Source organism: Indicator indicator, chromosome 18 (assembly GCF_027791375.1).
Source record: "Indicator indicator isolate 239-I01 chromosome 18, UM_Iind_1.1, whole genome shotgun sequence".
Lineage (NCBI taxonomy): Eukaryota > Metazoa > Chordata > Aves > Piciformes > Indicatoridae > Indicator > Indicator indicator.
Window position 1 is genome coordinate 17,275,779 of NC_072027.1, and position 19,757 is coordinate 17,295,535.

The 19,757-nt window shown below is 44.9% G+C and overlaps 1 protein-coding gene across 1 annotated transcript in view; it reads right to left on the reverse strand.

The window, feature by feature from the left end:
- Positions 1-19,757, reverse strand: part of RAPGEF6 (Rap guanine nucleotide exchange factor 6) — a 141,129-nt gene that overhangs the window by 98,966 nt on the left and 22,406 nt on the right. The window contains exons 2-4 of the mRNA XM_054389175.1: positions 12,681-12,751; positions 11,621-11,677; positions 9,614-9,697 (exon numbers count right to left, since the gene is read on the reverse strand). Coding sequence (XP_054245150.1) covers positions 9,614-9,697; positions 11,621-11,677; positions 12,681-12,751 — 212 coding nt within the window. The remainder of the gene's footprint in view (positions 1-9,613; positions 9,698-11,620; positions 11,678-12,680; positions 12,752-19,757) is intronic.

Sequence of the window (19,757 nt, forward strand, 5' to 3'; positions counted from 1 at the left end):
TCCCTTGGTTCATCTGCCCCTTCTTCACTGTCTGATCTGCTAATGCAGACAAAAAACCATCCTTGACTGCAGAGCTGGAGTCCAGAATCTCAAACATGCACTGACAGAGGGGCTGGATCATAGAATCACAGAATGGGTCAGGTTGGAAGGGACCTTAAGGTCAGCTAAGATCATCTAATTTCAAGTACCCTGCTATGGGCAGGGACACCTTCCACTAGCCCAGGTTGCTCAAGGCCTCATCCAACCGGGTCCTGAACACCTCCAGGGAGGTGTCATCCACAATTCAACCTGTCCCAGAGTCCCACCACCCTCACTGTAAAGAATTTCTTCCTACTATTCAGGGCAGTGGTGGAATCACCTTCCCTGGAGGTGTTTAAGAGGCATGGGGACCTGGCGCTTACAGACATGGCTTAGTGTTGACATTTCAGTGCTGGGTCAAAGGTTGGACTGGATGATCTTGAAGGTCTCTTCCAACCAAATACAATCCATGATTCTGTAAAACAAGGAGAAACCTCCTTGGTGTTGAGGGTGCTGGAGCCCTAGAGCAGGCTGCCCGGAGAGGTTGTGAAGCCTCCTCTGGAGAGATTCCAAACCCACCTGGGCATTTGTAAGCCTGGGCAAGCTACTGTGGGTGACCCTGCTTTAGCATGGGGGTTGGAGTAGGTGATCTCCAGAGGTCCCTTCCTACCCCCACCATGCTGGGATTCTGTGAGTCTGTAATATAGTGAAGTAGTTCTTTAAACAGGATGTACACAAACACTCCCAGCTCTCTAAACACAAATGTTTAGAGATGCTTCATCTCCAGCTGTTACTCAATCTCACCATTTGGGGCTGGAATACATCTGGGATTTCAAGACTGACAAATTCAAGGAATTGCAGTCATATTTAACTTGAGATGTTCTTGATACCAGCACACTGAAGTTACTCATCACTGATGGTTTCTCCTTATGCAATACTCAAAATGCAGCCCTTACTTCCAAGGTAAAAACACAGCCTGTCCTGAAGAGCTTTCAGCCTACGAACAGATGGAGACTGAGACTGAATGCTAACTTCATATTTGTTTGAACACTAATTAGCAGGCATCTTCACATTTACAGTCTTCTATTATACCCTGAAACAATATTTTCAGATATTTCATGCACCAAAGATTCAATGAGGAGATGTCAGGCAGTTTGTTGTGTATTTTCCAGGAACTACCAAATCAGAATATTATTCTGACTGTATGAGTTGGTATCAATAATGCACCTCTTGATCTGTGACTGTCCATAAAGCTATCTGCAGGTACTTGCTGCTGGATCAGATGTAGGACTGGGCTGGGACACTGATACACCAGTTTATCAGCACAACAAACAAAAGGGTTGCAATTCCTTTCAGATCTTTTGTTCTTATGAATGCACTTGTCTCTCAAACTGCCTGTCTGCCTGTCAGGCTGCTCTTAGGAACAGAAAGATAAAGACAAATTGTACTTTTTTTTGCCACTGCAAAGAGAACCCTCTGACCTCCACATATCCAGCAACCTGGCTGCATTTCCCCAATGCAAAAAACATTTTGTGCACAGCTTGGCCTGGCAGAGACAAGTTTCATAAGAAATGGACTTGCTGTTTGGGTTTTTAAATAGATGACAATGGGAGATTTCCTCTCCCCACCAAGTCAGGGTTTACTTTTCATTTGAACAGCATTTCATTTTTCCTCTCCTCAAGAAGTGTCTCTTCTGAAGAACAACTGCTCCAGCAACACCCAGGACATCTATGGTTGGACTCAATGATCTTAGAGGTCATTTCCAACCAAAACAATTCTGTGATTCTGTACCTGCTGCTCCGCTCCAGGATAAAATCCATTCAGTTACTACTGAATGTGCTACACAAGTATATTACTAACAGCTTGGATCAGCCATCAGCATTATTAAACCCCAATCTAAATACTCTAAAAATGGAATTTTACACTTAAACTCCTTGTCATTGGCTGGGAAGTGACAAAGAGGGAGAAAAACCTGCATAGCTGCACTACTGGTAGGAACACAGACACACTGACTGCAGATGGAGAAGGCAGAATCTGAGCTTTTTGCACTGCAGTCACAGAATCACAGAATGGTAGGGGTTGGAAGGGTCCTCTAGACATCATCTAGCCCAACTCCCCTGTCACAGCAGGTTCACCCAGAGTAGGTTGCACAGGACAGCCATGACAAAGGAATGTAAGCAACACTAAAATCCTCATGGGAATAATTTGATTTTCTGGGCATCTGCATTGAGGCCTTGATTTCTCTAGATTTTGCTCAGATCAGCCATCATCAACAAGCATGGGCAGCAGGTCAAGGGGGGCATTCTCCCCTTCTACTCTGCTCACATGAGACCCCACCCAGAGTACTGTAGTACTGTGTCCAGCACTGGAGCCCCCATCACAAGAAGGACATAGAACTGTCAGAGGAGGTCCAGAGAAGGCCATGAAGATGATCAGAGGGCTGCAGCACCTTCCCTATGAGGACAGGCTGAGAAAGTTGGGGCTCTTCAGCTTACAGAAGAGAAGGCTCCAGAGAAACCTTAGGGCAGCCTCCCAGTTTTTCAATGGGCCTACAGGAGAGCTGGGGAGGGGCTTGTTACAAAGGCATGGAGTGACAGGATGAAGGATGATGGCTTCAAATTGGAGGAAGTTGGGTTGAGATTAGTCATTAGGAAGCCCATGAGGGTGGCAAAGCACTGGAACAGGTTGCCCAGAGCAGATGTGAAGGCTCCAAGTCTGAAAGTGTTCAAAGCCAGGTTGGACAGGGCCCTGAGCAACCTGGTCCAGTAGGAGATGTCCCTGCAGAGGGGTTGGAACTAGATGAGCTTTCAGGTCCCTTCCAGACCAAATCATTCTGTGATTCTGTGGTCATCTGACAAACTGGGCTGCTGGGAAGTCTCCCAGTTGCCTTTCTAGAGCACACAGTCAGCACAGTCCCACCAGAAGCCTTTGCAGTATTTCCCATTGCATTGCAAACTACTGAGCAGCCCAAATCACCCCCTAAATGCAAGATAAACTAAGGAAGTGGGGGAGGTGGGGAAGAAAAGCAGACCAAGAGTTTCAGCAATGCATGCAGCAGGGCTTTCATGATACTTTATGCTGCACAAGTCATGGGCATTTCAAAGTAACTTAATTATGAAAAGATCAGAACACTTAACTCCATCAGAAAATGGTTTCAAGGAAACCTGAAACCACAAGATAGATGGCTGGATGCAAAACACCCACTGCAATTAATGCCCAGTCATCAAAACCCCTTTTTTTTGGCAGTGGCTCTCAATAACAACAACGTTTAGCAGGTTTATCTCTTCAGCTGAAAGTTTTAATTGGGAACGATTTTGGAGGCTGCCTAACATGCTGCTCAATTTGCAAGGCTGCAAGCTTTAGATGTCACACTAATTACTTTAAGCTCTTAACACCATGAAGCTTTGAGGAAGCCTGTATCTTACCTACCTCTTTTTGTGAAGCTTTGCAACCCTTCCAGGCTGTGTGCTTAAGCCTCAGCAAAAATGTATTTTAGGTATAAATGAACCACACATTACCCTTTGATTCCAGTTGCATCTCTCTCAGACTTTTTTAGTTTAGCTAATAAATAATTTTGTCTGTGGTGCCATCAGCATTCCTTGCAGCCTAGAAAACCTCCACAGGTAGCTGTTGTAAGAAACTACAAATAGAGAAAAAAATGGAATTTTGGGGTGGAGGGAACTATGGACAAGATTATTTGGTGATTTAGTTGTGACAAGTACAAATACACTCTTTCTTCATTCTTTTGGCTTTCTTAGAAGACTGTTTCATGTCAAAATATGAAAGACATGCTATTAGCCTGCACTCCTTAACAACAGAACCTCCAGCACAAGGATCTGCCCTTCGGGAGACCAGGACACATGGCCTCTCACTATGCAGTGACTCTTCTCAGCCACATTCCCTTTTTTCTCAGAGTATTTCCATCAGAGCACTAACACTGCCAGAAGAAATTTCAATATGAACAAGCATGTCTGAATTAATTAGTTTTAAAAAATACACTTATTGGGAGCATTCCCAGGTTGTTAGTTTACTTGCTGGCTGTCAAATGATGCTACAAGTTAGAGCACCACTTAGAGAAATACCCAGGGAAAAAGAGCACCTCATCTAGAGCCACAAATGCACTGAAGAACCATTGCTTCTCACCCAGCCCTGAGTGTAAAGTCTCTCTAGTCTGGATAAGCAGAGGGATGTAAGCTTTGAGCTGTCTTACTGAAAGCAGAAAAACAATCTACAACAGTTAGTTGCAAAGAGCCTTCAAATGTGAAGCAAAGCCTTGATGGAATATCATCCTAAGACCTCTCTGGTGTTTATAGCTACAGTATAGAAATTTAAGTCATAGTAGCATGGCTTGATTTGGAGGGGACCTTAAAGATCATCTAGTTTCAATCCTCCTGCCATGGGCAAGGACACCACCTGCTAGACCAGGTTGCTCAAAGCCTCATCCAGCCTGGTCGTAAACACTTCCAGGGATGAGCAACTTGTTTCGCTGTCTCACCAATTGTATCAACCAGTATCAGCATTCAAAACCTTACTGGCAACTGCAAGCTTGTCCAAAATTACATTTACCATATGCCAGGCACACAGATGTGTCTAGAGCTTGGCATCTGATGGAGGAAAGCAACGTTCACACTGCAGCCAGCAGGACTTCAAACTGCAGACACCAGGTTGGAGATGGAAAGCACAGGAAGAACAGAGGCTCAGTGTCACGGGTTGAGCGGAATTTGCTGCTGATATTCAATACCATGCTGCTGCCCTCATGCCAGCTCTGAAACAGAAGTGCTGGCTGGAGCAAAGTACCATGGGGCTGGAAGTTCAGACTGCATCATCAGAGGCTTCCTGTTCCAGTTGCTGCTTCTGGTTCCTGGGTTTGGGGGTTTGGTCTTTTCTGCTGTGCAGGCTGCTGTGTGCTTGGGTGGGGGGAACCATTTTATTGCTGGCTTCTGCTGCTGTTGCTTTCACTAAAGTACAGCATGAGAGCTCAGTAAACTCTTTCTAAACCCAGAGGGTTTCTCATGTCCCTGGGGGTGTCCGTGACAGGCTGGATGAGGCTTTGAGCAGCTGAGTCTAATTGAGAGGCATCTCTGCTCATGGCAGGGAGGTTGGAGTAGATGATCTCTAAGGTCCCTTCCAACCTAAGCCATTCTATGACTCCCTCCTGTCTGTGTATGGGGCTGGGGGCTTGCTTGTGAAATTGGGCTGTGGTAACCCAGGACACCTTGGAGTGCTGGGACAGAGCATGGCTACAGCAGGTGCAGTCCAGGCATAAAGTATTTAAAGAAGTTCAATCTGGAAAAGGACAAAAATGAAAAAAAAGGGGAATGCAGCAACTCTGAGCTGCTCATTTAATTTTTCAATGAATGGCACAAATTCACAAGAGTTTGCAGAAAACAGCATTGCAGCTTTTAGGAGTAAAATTCATCTGACTTTAGATTATATATTTGAGGTATCAATATATTTGCAAACAAAAAGTTGCATCCAGCAAAATTCAAAGATGTTTTAAAACACAAGGAATTTAAGTCCTGCAAATTGCAGGTCTCCAAGCCTGCATTCTCCTTTACCAACACTAACAGTCTGTAAAGGCACAATTTTCTGTGCTTCTGGTACTTCACATATGGTTGGACTCCATGATCTTAAAGCTCTTTTCCAAACTAAACAATTCCATGATTCTACAGAATAGACTGAAATACTTTTTTTATTTTTTAAGTGTATTTTGAAACTCAGTCATTCACAAAGAGCTAAAATAATTTTAACCCAAGCCATAGTTCTTCCATTACAATAATTTTCTCAATCCAAGCACTTGTGCCACCTTCTTTTACTCAAAAAGAGAAAGAGAAATGGCTTCTGGAGCCCTTGATGCATCTACACCACTCATGAAAGATGCCACAACACTTCAATCAAGACAGACTCGTGGTGGTAAATGTTTTTCGCCAGGAAATGCACTACCTGAGCAAGGCAATGATTCCCATTTTCTCTACTCATGAGACTTTGGAAGGGCTGCTCCTGAATTTCTTGGAAGAGCTCAGAAAAGAGAAGTGTTTAACAAGACTACATTTTGAATGTTTCAAGACTTTGTATTTTTCCCTCCAAGGTTCAATTCTCACAGCTGTAGGAGGCTGTCATCCACATAATTGGCTTCAAAAGTTCCTCCAGGCCCTTGATATATTTCCTATGGCTAATCTTGCTGTGAGTAATCTCCTTCAAATATCCTGTTCACATGAATTATCTTGATTAACAAGCAAGGTTAACACAAGGACTCTAACTTGCTGACATGATTTTCCCCTCCACAAAAATCTGTCAATCCCCTTCTTTTGTTCCAGCCTTCACTTTCATGTTAGAAGCAAATTCTTTTACTACTATGCCAAATCTATTGATAAATCCATTCTCAGAGTAAGCAAGGTGAGGTCATCTTTGTACCTGGTAGTATGGATTGGTCTGCTTCTTACCTTAAAAAAAAAAAAAAAAAAGAAAATCTTACACAGGACTTTTTCTCATCATGATTATCAGTGTCAGAATATTGAACAGATTTATTGTACCTGGATGCAAGTCTTACCCCTCCAATTCTGAAGCCAATTTCTTGCATACAAATTAATCCAGGTTGTAAAGAAAGCCCTTCCCAAGTGCAGTGAGCTACAGTTTATACCTTTACTCACTCAAATAGTTACAACACAGCAGTGTTTGACCAGCTTCTTATGCTTCTGTGGGGCTATGCCTCTTTCAGGTTTGAATCTAGAGAATACTTTATTTCCAAAAGATCTGCAGAAGACCATTAGAGCTTCTCAAAAGCTCTGGTGACTCTGAAACTACCAAATGGTAGATAGTGGATGAAATGAGGTATGGAAAAGGAGAATATGCAAAAGGAGAGCTTAACCAACACCTTAACCAGGTTAAACTTGCAATATTCTAGTCAAGTCTCCTCCTCTCTAAGGTAATCATGGGGCAGATGACAGAAAGGACAAGTTCTGTGAGGGGGTACCAGGAAACAGCCATTAAATCATCATCACCTTCCAGTCTATTTACAAAGGCTGAAAGTATCTCACTAACAATCCGTTGGAACAGCAGCTTCTCACAGAATGATCAAAAGTTGCTAGGTAGTTTAAAAACTAACTTGTTTATAAATTGAAGGATGCCTCTCAACCACAGTTGGTTGCTCAAGGGCTTATCCAGCCTTGGCCCTAACCTCCAGGGGGAGGGGAGGACATCTACAATCTCCCTGGGCCACCAGAGTCCCATCACCCTCATACTGAAGAACTTCTTCCTAAGATCCACTCTAAACCTGCTCTCCCTCAGCTTAAAACCATTCCCTCTTGTCCTATTGCCAGACATCCTCATGAAGAGTCCTCCAGCCTTCCTGTAGGTTTCCTTCAGGTACTGGAAAGCAGCTCTAAGGACCTCCCAGAGTCTTCTCCAATAACCAGCTTCTTTTTGTTTCTTATCAAAAGGAACAGCTCTGTAAAACCTGAGGAACTGAGAATGCCTCATCCTTCCAGATGGGTATTTAAGTCTCCTTTCAGAGTGACTCACATAATCAGGAACATAGTTGGGGACAAGGGATAATGCATAACATTAAATACTACTTTAAATGTAATTAAAATGGTGCTAATTACAATTAGGAAAGAACATTACTGAATTATCTAAGGCACTCTTTCATATGAAAATTCTAAGTGACTGGAGTATAGCTCCCTTGAATAAAAAAAATGTGTTCTATAAGGAATTCAGACCTGGAAAAGTAACTTCAGTTTACCCCATGGTACTTAGAAGAAGAGGAGAAAATTGCATTATATTTTTAATTACCAATTGGAGGTTGACAATGAGTGAAGTTCATTTGAACAAAATGGGAAGTGAGCTGCTGGTGACCTGGCACTGCTGCACTGCTGAGTTAATGGTTGGATTTGATGATCTTAAATGTATTTTCCAACACAAATGATTTTGATTCACCTGTTCTCATGTCCAAGCATGAATCCTCCCTGCTCCATCCATGTGTGTGGTCCCAGGGAGGAAGCAAAGGAGAGGACAACTTTACAGGTAGCCCCAGAGCCAAAAGCATGGGGGGAAACAAAAGTGCAAAGATTTTCAACATTCTTTTGCACTTCCTAACTCCTAACTAATTAGCAACAATTTTAGCTTATCTAATTGTACATGGGTGCATTTCCCCTTCAAACTCTCAGCACATCAAAGCTCCTCTGACATTTGAATTTTTCTTTTTTTCTCCCCCAATGCAATGAAGACCTGGACAGGGAACAAGCTGGCTAGCCAGCAGGGAAGGGAATTGTCTTCCTTTTCATGTGATCTTGCTAAATAAGGGGCAACTCACCCCAGGAACCACGCTATCCATACTGCAACCTGCCAGTAATTTCATCTAACAGAACTCTGTGACCCTTTCAGCCTCTAGCAGCTATTTTTCCTCATTATCCAGAATAAAATCAGCTGTAATCTTGCAAGCTAGCAATAACAGAGCTATTTTGCCTCTGTCTTTTTTTTTCTTGTAAAATGAAAGCACAAATAACCTTAATGATGCTCTTAAGTGACTTATTCCTCAAGTTTAGCACAATAATGATTTTAGTTAGGTTCTATGCAAATATCAGCTTGCCATGTCCTCACTTCAGCATTGCTAAGCTTCAGTCACTCCCCAGCATTAAGATTTAACTTCCAGCCTATAGCTAAGCACAAGTCTGTGAGGAGCAGCTGAAGGAACTGGGGTTGTTCAGCCTGCACAAAAGGAGGCTGAAGCTCCTCATTGCTCTCTACAACTCCCTGAAAGGAGGTTGGAGCCAGGTAGGGGTTGGTCTCTTCTTCCAAGGAACAAGAAACAAGACAAGAGGAAATGGCCTCAAGTTGCACCAGGGAAGGTTTAGGTTGGACACAAGGAACAATTTCTTCCCCAAAGCATTGTCAAGTCCTGGAACAGGCTGCCCAGGGCAGTGGTGGAGTCCCCATCCCCCGGAGAGACTGAAAAGCTGTGTACATGTGGTGCTGAGGGACTGGTTTAGCAGTGACCTGGCAGGGCTGGGTTAATGTTTGGACTGGATGACTTTAAATGAACGAAGTACAAGGTGAAGCAGATAATTACTCTGACTACTCATTGTATTACATGAGCAAGGTCCAGCTCAAGTCACAGTATGCTTCAGTTACATCACATTCACTGTGCTTCAACTGCCACATGTCTCTAACCAGTGATGCTGGCCTCTCTTTTCTTGCTTCACACAAAAATCATACCTGCAATTAAATACGGCCTCCAGCCAATGGTAGAAGCTACCTGATCCACAGCCACAGCATTTGAGACAGAGAACTTTTGTATAAAGTTACCCAACAGGAGTCACTCAAAGAGCCCCTAAGTTAAGCTAACTTCAAATTCTCTTATAAACTTAAAAAGCCAAATGAGATTTAAAACCCAAGAAGTGCAGCTTTTCAGAGATTTCAACATGCAGAAAAAGTGAAAGGGAATTGAAATCAAATTAGCAAAGACATCTTCCACTATCAAACTTCAGAAAAACAAAAAAAAAATTGTGAAAAATTGACAGTAACATCACCCTACAAGAAAGCAATTATTAAAATAAAGAGATCTTGCCTTACCTTAAATAACAGTAACTGTACATACCTGCAAGGTGGTAAAAACATGGAATCCTTCATGAGCACAGATCCAGAAAGCAATATATACCAGCATCTTGCAATAGTTTCAGAGCTGGAAGGAGAGAAATCATTGCTGTCTATTGTCTTCTTACAGCCACTGAGAAATCTATATCAAATATACTACAGATAACAGATCCAAGACGTTACTGGAGTAAAATAATCACCAGTCTAATAATCACTCTACCAGTTTGCTATGTGAGCTGCAAACCTAAGAACTGTATTGAACACTCCCAAGAACTGTCTTCAAAATATCCACATCCAGAATGTTTCCTTGCCTTTACAATTTGACATTTAAGTCAACTTAAAAATTTATCGTATTAAAATGAGACTACTAATTTTCAGCAAAAAAAAAAAAAATTCACTCCAGTGGCAGTGGAATGCAGGAAAGATTTCATTCCATGCTGAAGTCGATGTGCAATCCAACAGGGGCAGTAGCACTGCAGGGACCTGTCAAATGTTACAGATAAAATCTGAGCCCTGTACATCTGACTCCTGCCTTGCATTCCTCCAGCTCTGCACTTGCAACACAGACAGATGCAGGATTGTTCCCCATTCTGCCATTTGACCCTAGACAGACGGACAGGACACGGGCCAACATTTCAGCCTTGTGGTGGTTTGAAACTGTCTTTTTAATTTTTCCTTGCAAAGTTCAGAACAGAGAAAGTGAAAGAATGTAAATAAGTCACTACTGGGTGTAAGAAAGCAAAATAACGATTGTTCTAAACACTTCCATTGGATAGATAGAAATGTTTAAGAACTATTACCCAAAACAAAGTAGGCACTCTGCACATTCTGCGTTCGGCAGTGGGGGCAGTTGCTGGGCTGTCCTGGCTGCTGTTTCTTCTTCTCTTCTGGCTGAAGATAACACACTGACCTTGGCAGCTAAGTTAACAACTTTCTGCTCTAACTAAACTCTGCTTCTCTGTCCAGGGGGTTCGGGGGGGGAAAGCTCCTGGGAGAGGGAGGCCCCCTTTGGGAGGGTCCCCTTGGGGGGAAGCAAAGGGAGATCGATTGTGCTTTTTCTGTTGACTGTATGTATTTGTGAATGTTGTGAATTTTTGTATATTTGTACATATTCGTTGCATTTCATGGTAGATCTTAGACTCTGCTTGTAAATACAGCTTTTCATTTGCTTCCAGACTGGGCTAGCCTGGTTATTGTTGGTGGGGGGGGAATTTCAGCTCACACCGACACAAGCCTGTAGCCCTGCACAGCAGTTACTGTGTTTTAGTGCAGCAGAGCTCCTAGAGTGCTGCACAGACATGTCCCAGCTACAGCCCAACAGCCTCTTCCTCCTCCAGCACACCACCTCAAATGGACACTTCAGCCTGGTGCTGCAGCAGGTTGGTGTCACACATACCCACCACATGAAGTAAGAGGTGGCATCTCGTTGAGACTGAGGCGTAGTGGAAGATGTGCCTCACACAGAAAGCTGGGATTAGCTCTGACAAGATAAATACACCACAAGTAATGCTGACATATGAGGGGAAAAAAAAGAGAAGTACACTTTGCCTCCCAGCAGGACCTAAAAAGGAACTCTGAGCTAAAATACTAATTCCAGCAATTTGAAAAGAAGAGATGGTGTCAGCTCCATCAGTCCTCCAATGCAGGATTCTCCTGCAAAGCAGCTGGTGCCAGCTCCAGGGGAAGAGTGCCACCTACTGAGTTGTCAGCACAGCTCCCACCGGCAGCAGAGGTGACAACCTGCCTTTTCATTGCTCTTGTGTGTGCACAGACACACCTCTGCTGTCAGTGGGAGCCGTGCTGATAATTCACAGGCACCTCTCCAATGTCCACACTGTTCTACTGTTATAACCACCTCCTGTCAGAGCTCTTACCCAGCCTGGCCAAGCTCACACGCTGTAAATCTTTCTATTTACAACAACTGCAAACACAAGAGCTGGATTACAACATGCGACACAGTGGCTTTGTTTACACTTCTACTCAAGAACTCCAAGGGGTGATGTGTACTTACCAAAAGAGAACTTGGTTGCCCTTGTACCTCTCATAGCGGGCACTTGATGACATTATTCTGAAGGAGGAGGAGAAGTTTCATTTCAATTTTAATCTTCAAAGACCACAAGCCATTAATCACCACATTTCACTAGAATCACTTTAAGGCTCTAAGACCTCAAATTCAACTTTTTTTTTCCCCTCTAAACAAAGGATGTGCTTAACCATAAAATTAAAATGATTATGGTGTTCTTCATTATCTAAACAGATAGCAGACAGCATGTTCTCTGCAAGCTGAAATGACTCCCACACGCTAGAATTACCCATAGCAACAGAACTCAAGCAACTCAGACACTTCCAACACACTGTTTTTGTGCTTTGCTGCCCTTCCATTTTATGTCTACTGAGATCCTCTGAAACATTAAAAAGCTTCTGTAATCTGGAGTTAACACAGGGCACTGTGTACACAGCTCTCTGGAGACAAATGGGAGCAAGCTCTGCCTTGGTTCTCAGCAAAGCTAATTAGTTCAGATTCCACACCACATTATTGCAATGACTGCACTCAGCAATGGACTTGGCCACCTCGAAGTGAGAGCAGACACAAGCTTTGCTCATCTCCCCAAAAGCACAGTCACAGATACCAACTGTGCTGAGCAACACTAAACAACTCCACAGAAGGGTCTGGAGAACAGGTCTGGTGAGGAGCAGCTGAGGAAACTGGGGTTGTTCAACCTGGAGAAGAGAAGGCTGAGGGGAGACCTTATTGCTCTCTACAACTCCCTAAGCAGAGGTTGGAGCCAGGTGGGGATTAGTCTCTTGTCCCTAGTATCAGGTAATAGAATGAGAGGAAATGGCCTGAAATTGTACCAGGAGAGGTTTAGCTTGCATATTAGGAAAAATTTCTTTCCTGAAGGAGTGGCCAGGCATTGGAACAGGCTGCTCAGGGAGGTGGTAGAGTCACCATCCCTGCAGGTGTTGGAGAAATGTGGGGACATGGTTTAGTGGCTGTGGTCTTAGGTTGAAGGTTGGACTCAATCTTAGAGGTCTCTTCCAACTGAAACAATTATGTGGTTCTACTTTACCTTAGCTGATGTTCCCTGAAGTGTGAGAGTATGTCCAGCCCATGAAGGAAAGTGTAGATAATACTTAAGTCCTAAAAAAAAAAGAAAAAAGGAAAAAAAAAAAAAAAAGACATGAGCAACTTCATCCACAGAATCTAATCACTTCAGCATTACCTTCTCAGCTTCTACAGTAAGCTACACAGGCTTAGGAGACATAGTTCTAGAGACAAAGCCCACATGAGTAGATAGCTTAGGTCAGGATGCATGCTGGCTTGAAGAACCCTGTCCACACTTAAGCTGTGGCAGTGAAAAGAGTGAAATTCAAGTGATGCATAAACACTTACCTGAAATAAAAGTTCATTAAAAACATCTCTTAAAACATTATTTACATGAAAGGATACAGCAGCAAGCAATGTGTGGAAAAAAACAGATTGACCTTGGATGAACAGGACTGTCCTAAAATGGCTGAAACCTTCTAACACCTCTTTAAAGAGGAAATTCTGCAGGAGTAGTTCAGCAATAGCACAGAAGCCTAGTGAAAACCTAAACCACAGTCTAGCCAGTATATATGGTGCAGAGAACCACAGGATCTTTTCATAGTAAAAGTGTTATGTTTAGAGAGAAAAAGCTATTTCATGTCTACCTCAGATCCAGCCGGTAGCACTACTACAAACTCTACTCCACCCTACTGCCTTTTTAACTTAGTCCAGGCTTTGACAGGAGGACAACAAGACAAGTCACTCCAAAATATTCTTTGGCCAGAAGGAATCATAGAATGGCTTGAGTTGGAAGGGACCTTAAAGATCATCTGGTTCCAACCTCCTGCCATGGGCAGGGACACCTTCCACCAGACCAGGCTGTCCAAGGCCTCATCCAACCAGGTCTTAAATGAGGAGTCCACAACTTCCCTGGGCAACCCATTCCAGTGCCTCAGCACCCTCACAGTAGAGAGCTCTGGGGACAGACTTTGTACCAGGACCTGCTGTGGCAGGACAAGGAGTGGAATTAAAAGGAGACTCAGACTAGAGAGAAGGAAGAAATGTTTTAAGCTTTGAGGGTGGTAAGACTCTGGAAGGAAGAAATGTTTTAAGCTTTGAGGGTGGTAAGACTCTGGCCCAGGTTGCCCAGAGACATGGGAGATGCCCCATGCTTGGAACCATCCCAAGACAGGTTGTTGGGGCTCTGAGCAACCTATTCTAGTTGCAGACGTCCCTGCTAACTGCAGGGGACTGGAACAGATGACCTTTCAAGGTCCCTTCCAACCCAAACCAGTCTGGGATTCTTCCCAACGTCCAATCTAAGTCTGTTCTCATCCACTTCAACTCCACTGCCCCTTGTCCTGTGGAGACAATGAAGTTTTAAATTTGTCTCCCACCTCCAGCTTCTAAGACTGAGCAGCACATCAGTGCCACCCATTAGCAACCACAGAAGCAAACAGCATCTACAAAACATGAAGATTTCACTTTAAAAGCTGGACTTGCTGCCCAAGCTGTAATTAGCAGATACAGCTGTTCCAGCTCCTCACTACACAGAATCCTCTTCAGTCACTAAAATATCTGTGCTGCTGGTGCAGACCACATGCCAGGGCACAGCTCACTGGGGCTATTCATCATGGCATTTTCTGTCCTGAACAGGTGGGCTGTTAGCATTCAACGCAGGCACAACAAAATCATTCTGTTCCTCTGAGCACTCCCTCCAGCTCAGCCTGGGAAAATATGTTCTGGATTTTCAAGTGCTGCATTCACACCATGTTTACAAAAGATAAATCAATGTGCACGCTGGCCTCAGAACCTACAATGGATTGACTTCAGTTCTTTGGCTTCATCATCACTGTTTGGAAATCTAATGGCCATGGAGTGTGACAGCAAAGGAAAGGTCAGACAGAACAGCAGGCCATGTAAAACCAGTAAAACTGCCTTCTTTCTGGTAAAGTCGTTATTCATAGATTCATAGAATAGTTTGAGTTGGAAAGGACCTTAAGGATCATCTAGTTGCAACTCCCCTGCCATGAGCTCAAAGCTTTTATCCAGCCTGGCCTTGAACACCTCCATGGAGGGGGCATCCACAACTCTCTAGGCAACCTGTTCCAGTGTCTCCCCACCCTTACTGGAAAGAATTTCTCCCTAATGTCCAGTCTACATCTCCCCTCCTCAACATTCAATCCATTTCCTCTCATCCTATCACTACAAGCCCTTGTAGTCCCTTCCTTTGTAGCTTTCCATGATTCTTAACACAGGTATTCATAAAGCACCCATTTCACACAGTCCCATCTCATTTTAATCCCCCCAACTGTGACTTGCCACAAACCTGATTTTCTTAGTGAAACACCAAAGAGCACCAGGTAGGAATCGGAGTCCAAACACCTCCTGCTTGAACACCACAGCCTGTAAGGGATGACTGCTGGAAGCCAAAGGGTCACTGAAGCATCAACCTGACACCCTGGAGGAGTTCCAGGCCAGGCTGGATGAGGTCTGGTGGGAAATGTCCCTGTCCATGGCAGTGTGGGGTGGAAATAGATGATCTTTAAGGTCCCTTCCAACCCAAACCATTCTGCCATTCTATGAAACAGGAACACCACAACCACAGTGATCCTGCACAGAGCTGCCCACGATGGTTTATTTTCTTTGCCTGAAGTTCTGACAGCAGCAGGTCCGTGACTGGAGGTATTCTCAGCTGTTCTGCAGAGGACATCTGTTTCTTCACATTCCTCAGGTGGAAGAACAGACTATATCAAGTGATGTGTGCTTAAGCAGAAACCAAGGGCTCTCTCTGGGGATGGCACTGCTATCACTGAACCCGGCCACCAGGCAAGCGTGGCCCCGCGCCGACACCAGCAGCCCCGGTTCCATCCAACCGCAGCTTTTATCACCCGACACTCACATCCTTCTGACAAAGAACTTCACCAGCTGCTAAACCAAAGGCACTGTCAAACCATGGAGATTTCAGTAGCAGGCCACACAGAGCAGCTTTCCTCACCTCACTGAGCTATGATGTGAGCCACTCAACCAGACGACCTCTTGTTCTCCCTGCCTGATGCTAACCTGCTGTGGCTGACCCTGCCTTACCAGTGGGGGTTGGAATAGATTATCTCCAGAGGTCCCCTCCAACCTCCACCATGCTGGGATTCTGAGGTTACCACAAAATGCCATGACTGTAGCATAAGGGAAAACAAAAGCAGCATCAACTGAAAACCCATCCCCATAAAAGCAAACCAGATCATCAAACAGTTTTGAGTTAGAAGAGACCTTAAAGATCATCCCATTCCAAACCCCACTGCCATGGGCAGTGACACCTTCCACCAGCCCAGGTTGCTCAAGGCTTCCACCAGCCTGGCCTTGAACACCTCCAGGGAGGGGACATTCATAACCTCCCTGGACAAGCTGTTCCAGTGTCTCCCCACCCTCACTGGAAAGAATTTCTTCCTCATCTCCAGTCTCAATCTCTCTTCTTCCAGCTCAAAACCATTGCCCCTCATCCTAGCACTACAAGCTTTTAATCCAATGAGCAACTTTACAAAGCCTGGCATTCAAGATCCAGTGGACTAAAGATGACCTCAAGTATGGAGTTCCCAATACAAAGTCTTCCAACCAACACCACCACATCCAGCCAGTAAAAATGAGATTCACATCAACTGCAGTAAGGTCCAAGACAAATTCTCCTGCAGTGCTCAATGTGTGCAAAAGCAGTGTGATGCTCTGGAATGAGGATTAAATTACTACCTCATCAAGAGCAACTTTGCTCTTGGCAAACACAAAAATCAAAACCTGATGCTTTAATGATGTGACCCCAGCCAGGTGTTCCAGTGACACAGGATAATTGTAATACCCCAAGCAGGAAATCTGTTCTATTTCTAAGGAAAATAAATAGTTCCAAAATGACCTCATAGCCGCAACTTCTGATACATCTCACAACAACCCATCCTCAGCAACTGCACTGAGGATCTAGGAAGCTGAGGAAATGTTAAATCCCCCCTGAGTCCCTTTAACACTGCCCAGTATGTTATGTGCTTCTCATCAGGTGGAAGGGCAGAGGCAGCCAAGTCCCCACAAGCTGCATCCAGCCACAGCCATCCTGCACTGACCACAGGGTAGTAGCTCGCTGCAGTGGGGCAGGGAATCAGAGATCATAGAATCATGAAATTATTTGGGTTGGAAGAGACCTTTAAGATCACCAAGTCCAGCCATTAACCCAGCACTTCCAGGTCACCACTAAACCACGTCCCTCAGCACCACATCTCCGTGGCTTTGAAACCCCTCCAGGGATGGGGACTCCACCACTGCCCTGGGCAGCCTGGGCCAGGGCTTGATAACCCCCAAGGGGAAGAAATTCTTCCTCATGTCCAACCTAAACCTCCCTTGGTGCAACTTGCAGCTATTTCCTCTCATCCTATCACTTGTTCCTTGGGAGAAAAGACTGACTCCCACCCTTGCTCATGGAGTTGTAGAGAGCAACGAGGTCTCCCCTCAGCCTCCTTTTCTCCAGGCTGAACAACCCCAGTTCCCTCAGCTAATCCTCACAAGACTTGTGCCTGGCCCAAGACTGATCCCAGTGTTCATGGTGCAGCCTCACCACTGCTGAGCAGAGGGGGGGAAAACCCTTCCCTAGTCCTATTGGCCCCACTATACAGACCAGGATGCTGTTGGTCATCTTGGCCACCTGGGCACACGCTGGCTCATGTCCAGCTATCAACCAGCACTCCTAGGCCCTTATCCACTGAGTAGCTTTCCAGTAGACTCCTTCCATCTCCAAGATCTCCAGGAGCTTGGGCTTCAGAGATACACCAGACCCACACTGCACCTCAGGTGAGGGGTCTCACCAAGAATGCAGAGCAGCAGGCATTCAGTCAGTGCAGCCTTTTCACACAGGGAATGAGAAAAGAGCAGAGACTTGCACAGCAGAAGCAGCACTTCAAAGCCACGCAGGAGAAGCAGCTGTGTCAGCAAGTTCCAGACAGATTGCTCTCACATGCAAACCTGTCCCAAAGAGCTACACAAAACCTGTCTCTCGATTCCACCCCAAACACATGAAATTCCTGTTGCAGGAACATATGCTTGGCTCACTCGAGGCTCCCCACACCCCACCCACACAGGCTGCCAAGCCACCCAGGATTCCCTGGGTCATGTACAAGGACCTGCTTCGTACAGAAGCTCAAAAAGTGGCCCACAGGAGTTTGCATCCCTGCTTTTTCCAAGGTAACACAAGACAGCTGCCAAGATGTGTATTTTATATCCTTCAGAGCAAACAAAAACCTCAGTATCATCCAAAGATCTGTTACAGATTCAGCTGCATCACAGCTAGAACACTTGAAAAGATACACGCACTCATTTCTGCCTTTGAAACCAGTTAAACCATATGGCAACAGCTTCCCAAATTCCACTGACTCAAAAAGACCATCAGGTAGGAAATCTTCCAGGGGAGGAAGCTGCACGGTTAAAAGCTGCCACAACCTCCCTGTCTGTTGCTTACAAAGAGCTGCTTCCTTCTCCTCTGTGCTCCAACCAGAAAGCACCAAGCAGGAAACAAGGCTGGAAACAAACAGACTTGTCATGAGGGGAGGCTGAGAGAGCTGGGTTTGTTCAGCTTGCGGGAGACCTTATTAGCATGGACCAGAACAGAAAGGGTGGCTACCAGGAGGATGGAGACTCCCTTTTCACAAGAAGTCCCATGGAAAAGACAAGGGGTGATGGCGACAAGGTGCTGCTGGGGAGATTCCTGCTGGACTCCAGAAGTAAATGTTTCCCCATGAGAACAGTCAGACATTGGAATCATCTCCCAAGGGAAGCAGCCCTCCGTTGGACAGTTTTCAGACTCAGCCTGACAGGGTGCTGGGCCAGCTCATTTCAACTAGACTAGTACCTAGAAAGGTTGGACCAGATGATCTGGTGTTCTGTGATCCTGTGAAGCTTCAGCAGACTCAAGGACTCACTTGGGATCAGGACAAGGATCTTAACACATTCCTGGACAGGGGCTGGATTTCTCTGTTTCATTTGTGAGTTAACCTGCCTAGATCACAGTAAAGCAGACAGAAGTCATTTCTGGAGCATGGAGAGCAGGTTGTGTAAGCTGTAAGCAGGAGGCTTTCCTTCAGCCCACTGCCATTCCTTGCCTCCCAGTGATTCAGCAGGCTCCCTCCCCAGACTGAATGCATCTTTTATTAGGAATCCTGTCAGGCTCAATAAAGACTTTGTCACCCTTCAGGGGGCGTAGCAAGAGAGAGGAAATGTTACTCAGCACGGTTTATGGTTTTCATTGCTTCCCTTCCTGTTACTTCATCGAAGCCTGGAATCCACACTGCTGCTTTCTCCTCTGTTGAAGGCCAATTGTAAAAATAGTACTCCCAAATTCTTTCCTGATCATGTAATACCAGAAATGAAAACACAGAAACATGCTGAAATTCTCCCATCCGTGTTTCACATATTCATGTACCTACAGCACAAATTCACCAGCTTTAGTGATGCTGCTTGAAGGAATCCAACCCACACAGCCAGAGCCAGATGGCACACACCATCAGCTACCCCTGATGTTTGCAGAAGGAGCAGTCACCTACATTTCAATGTGTGGAGCAGAGCACACAGTCTCTTGACTGGAAGATGATGAGAACAACCAGACAGCAACTCCTCCACCTTCATGATTCACATGCCTTGGTCAGCAGCATGAACATTGGACTTGATAAAAAGTTCAAGTGGTGCAAAAGAACATCAGCTCTGGATTCTCCATGTAGAAGAAAAAATTCCCTTTAAAGTATCCTCCTTTTCTAGCTGGAGGCCATTTAAAAAAAACAAAATAAACCAAACAAACACCAAACCCCCCCAAACATTTAAATACAAGCTCTGAGGCACTACCAGGGAGGAGAAAGGATGGATTAGTCAGATGAATGAAACACGTTCTCAGAAGTATGTTGCAAAGAAGAACGTAGTTGAAGTAGCCCTCATAAAGAACCAGGTGTCATCATCTGTGTGGCCTGTCAGTACTTAATGGGGCCAGTAAGAAAACTGGGGACAGACTTTTTAGCAGGGCCTGCTGCAACAGGACAAGGGGTGATGGTTTGAACTAGAAGAGGAAGATTTAGACTGAAGAGAACGGAAAAAAACCGTTTTC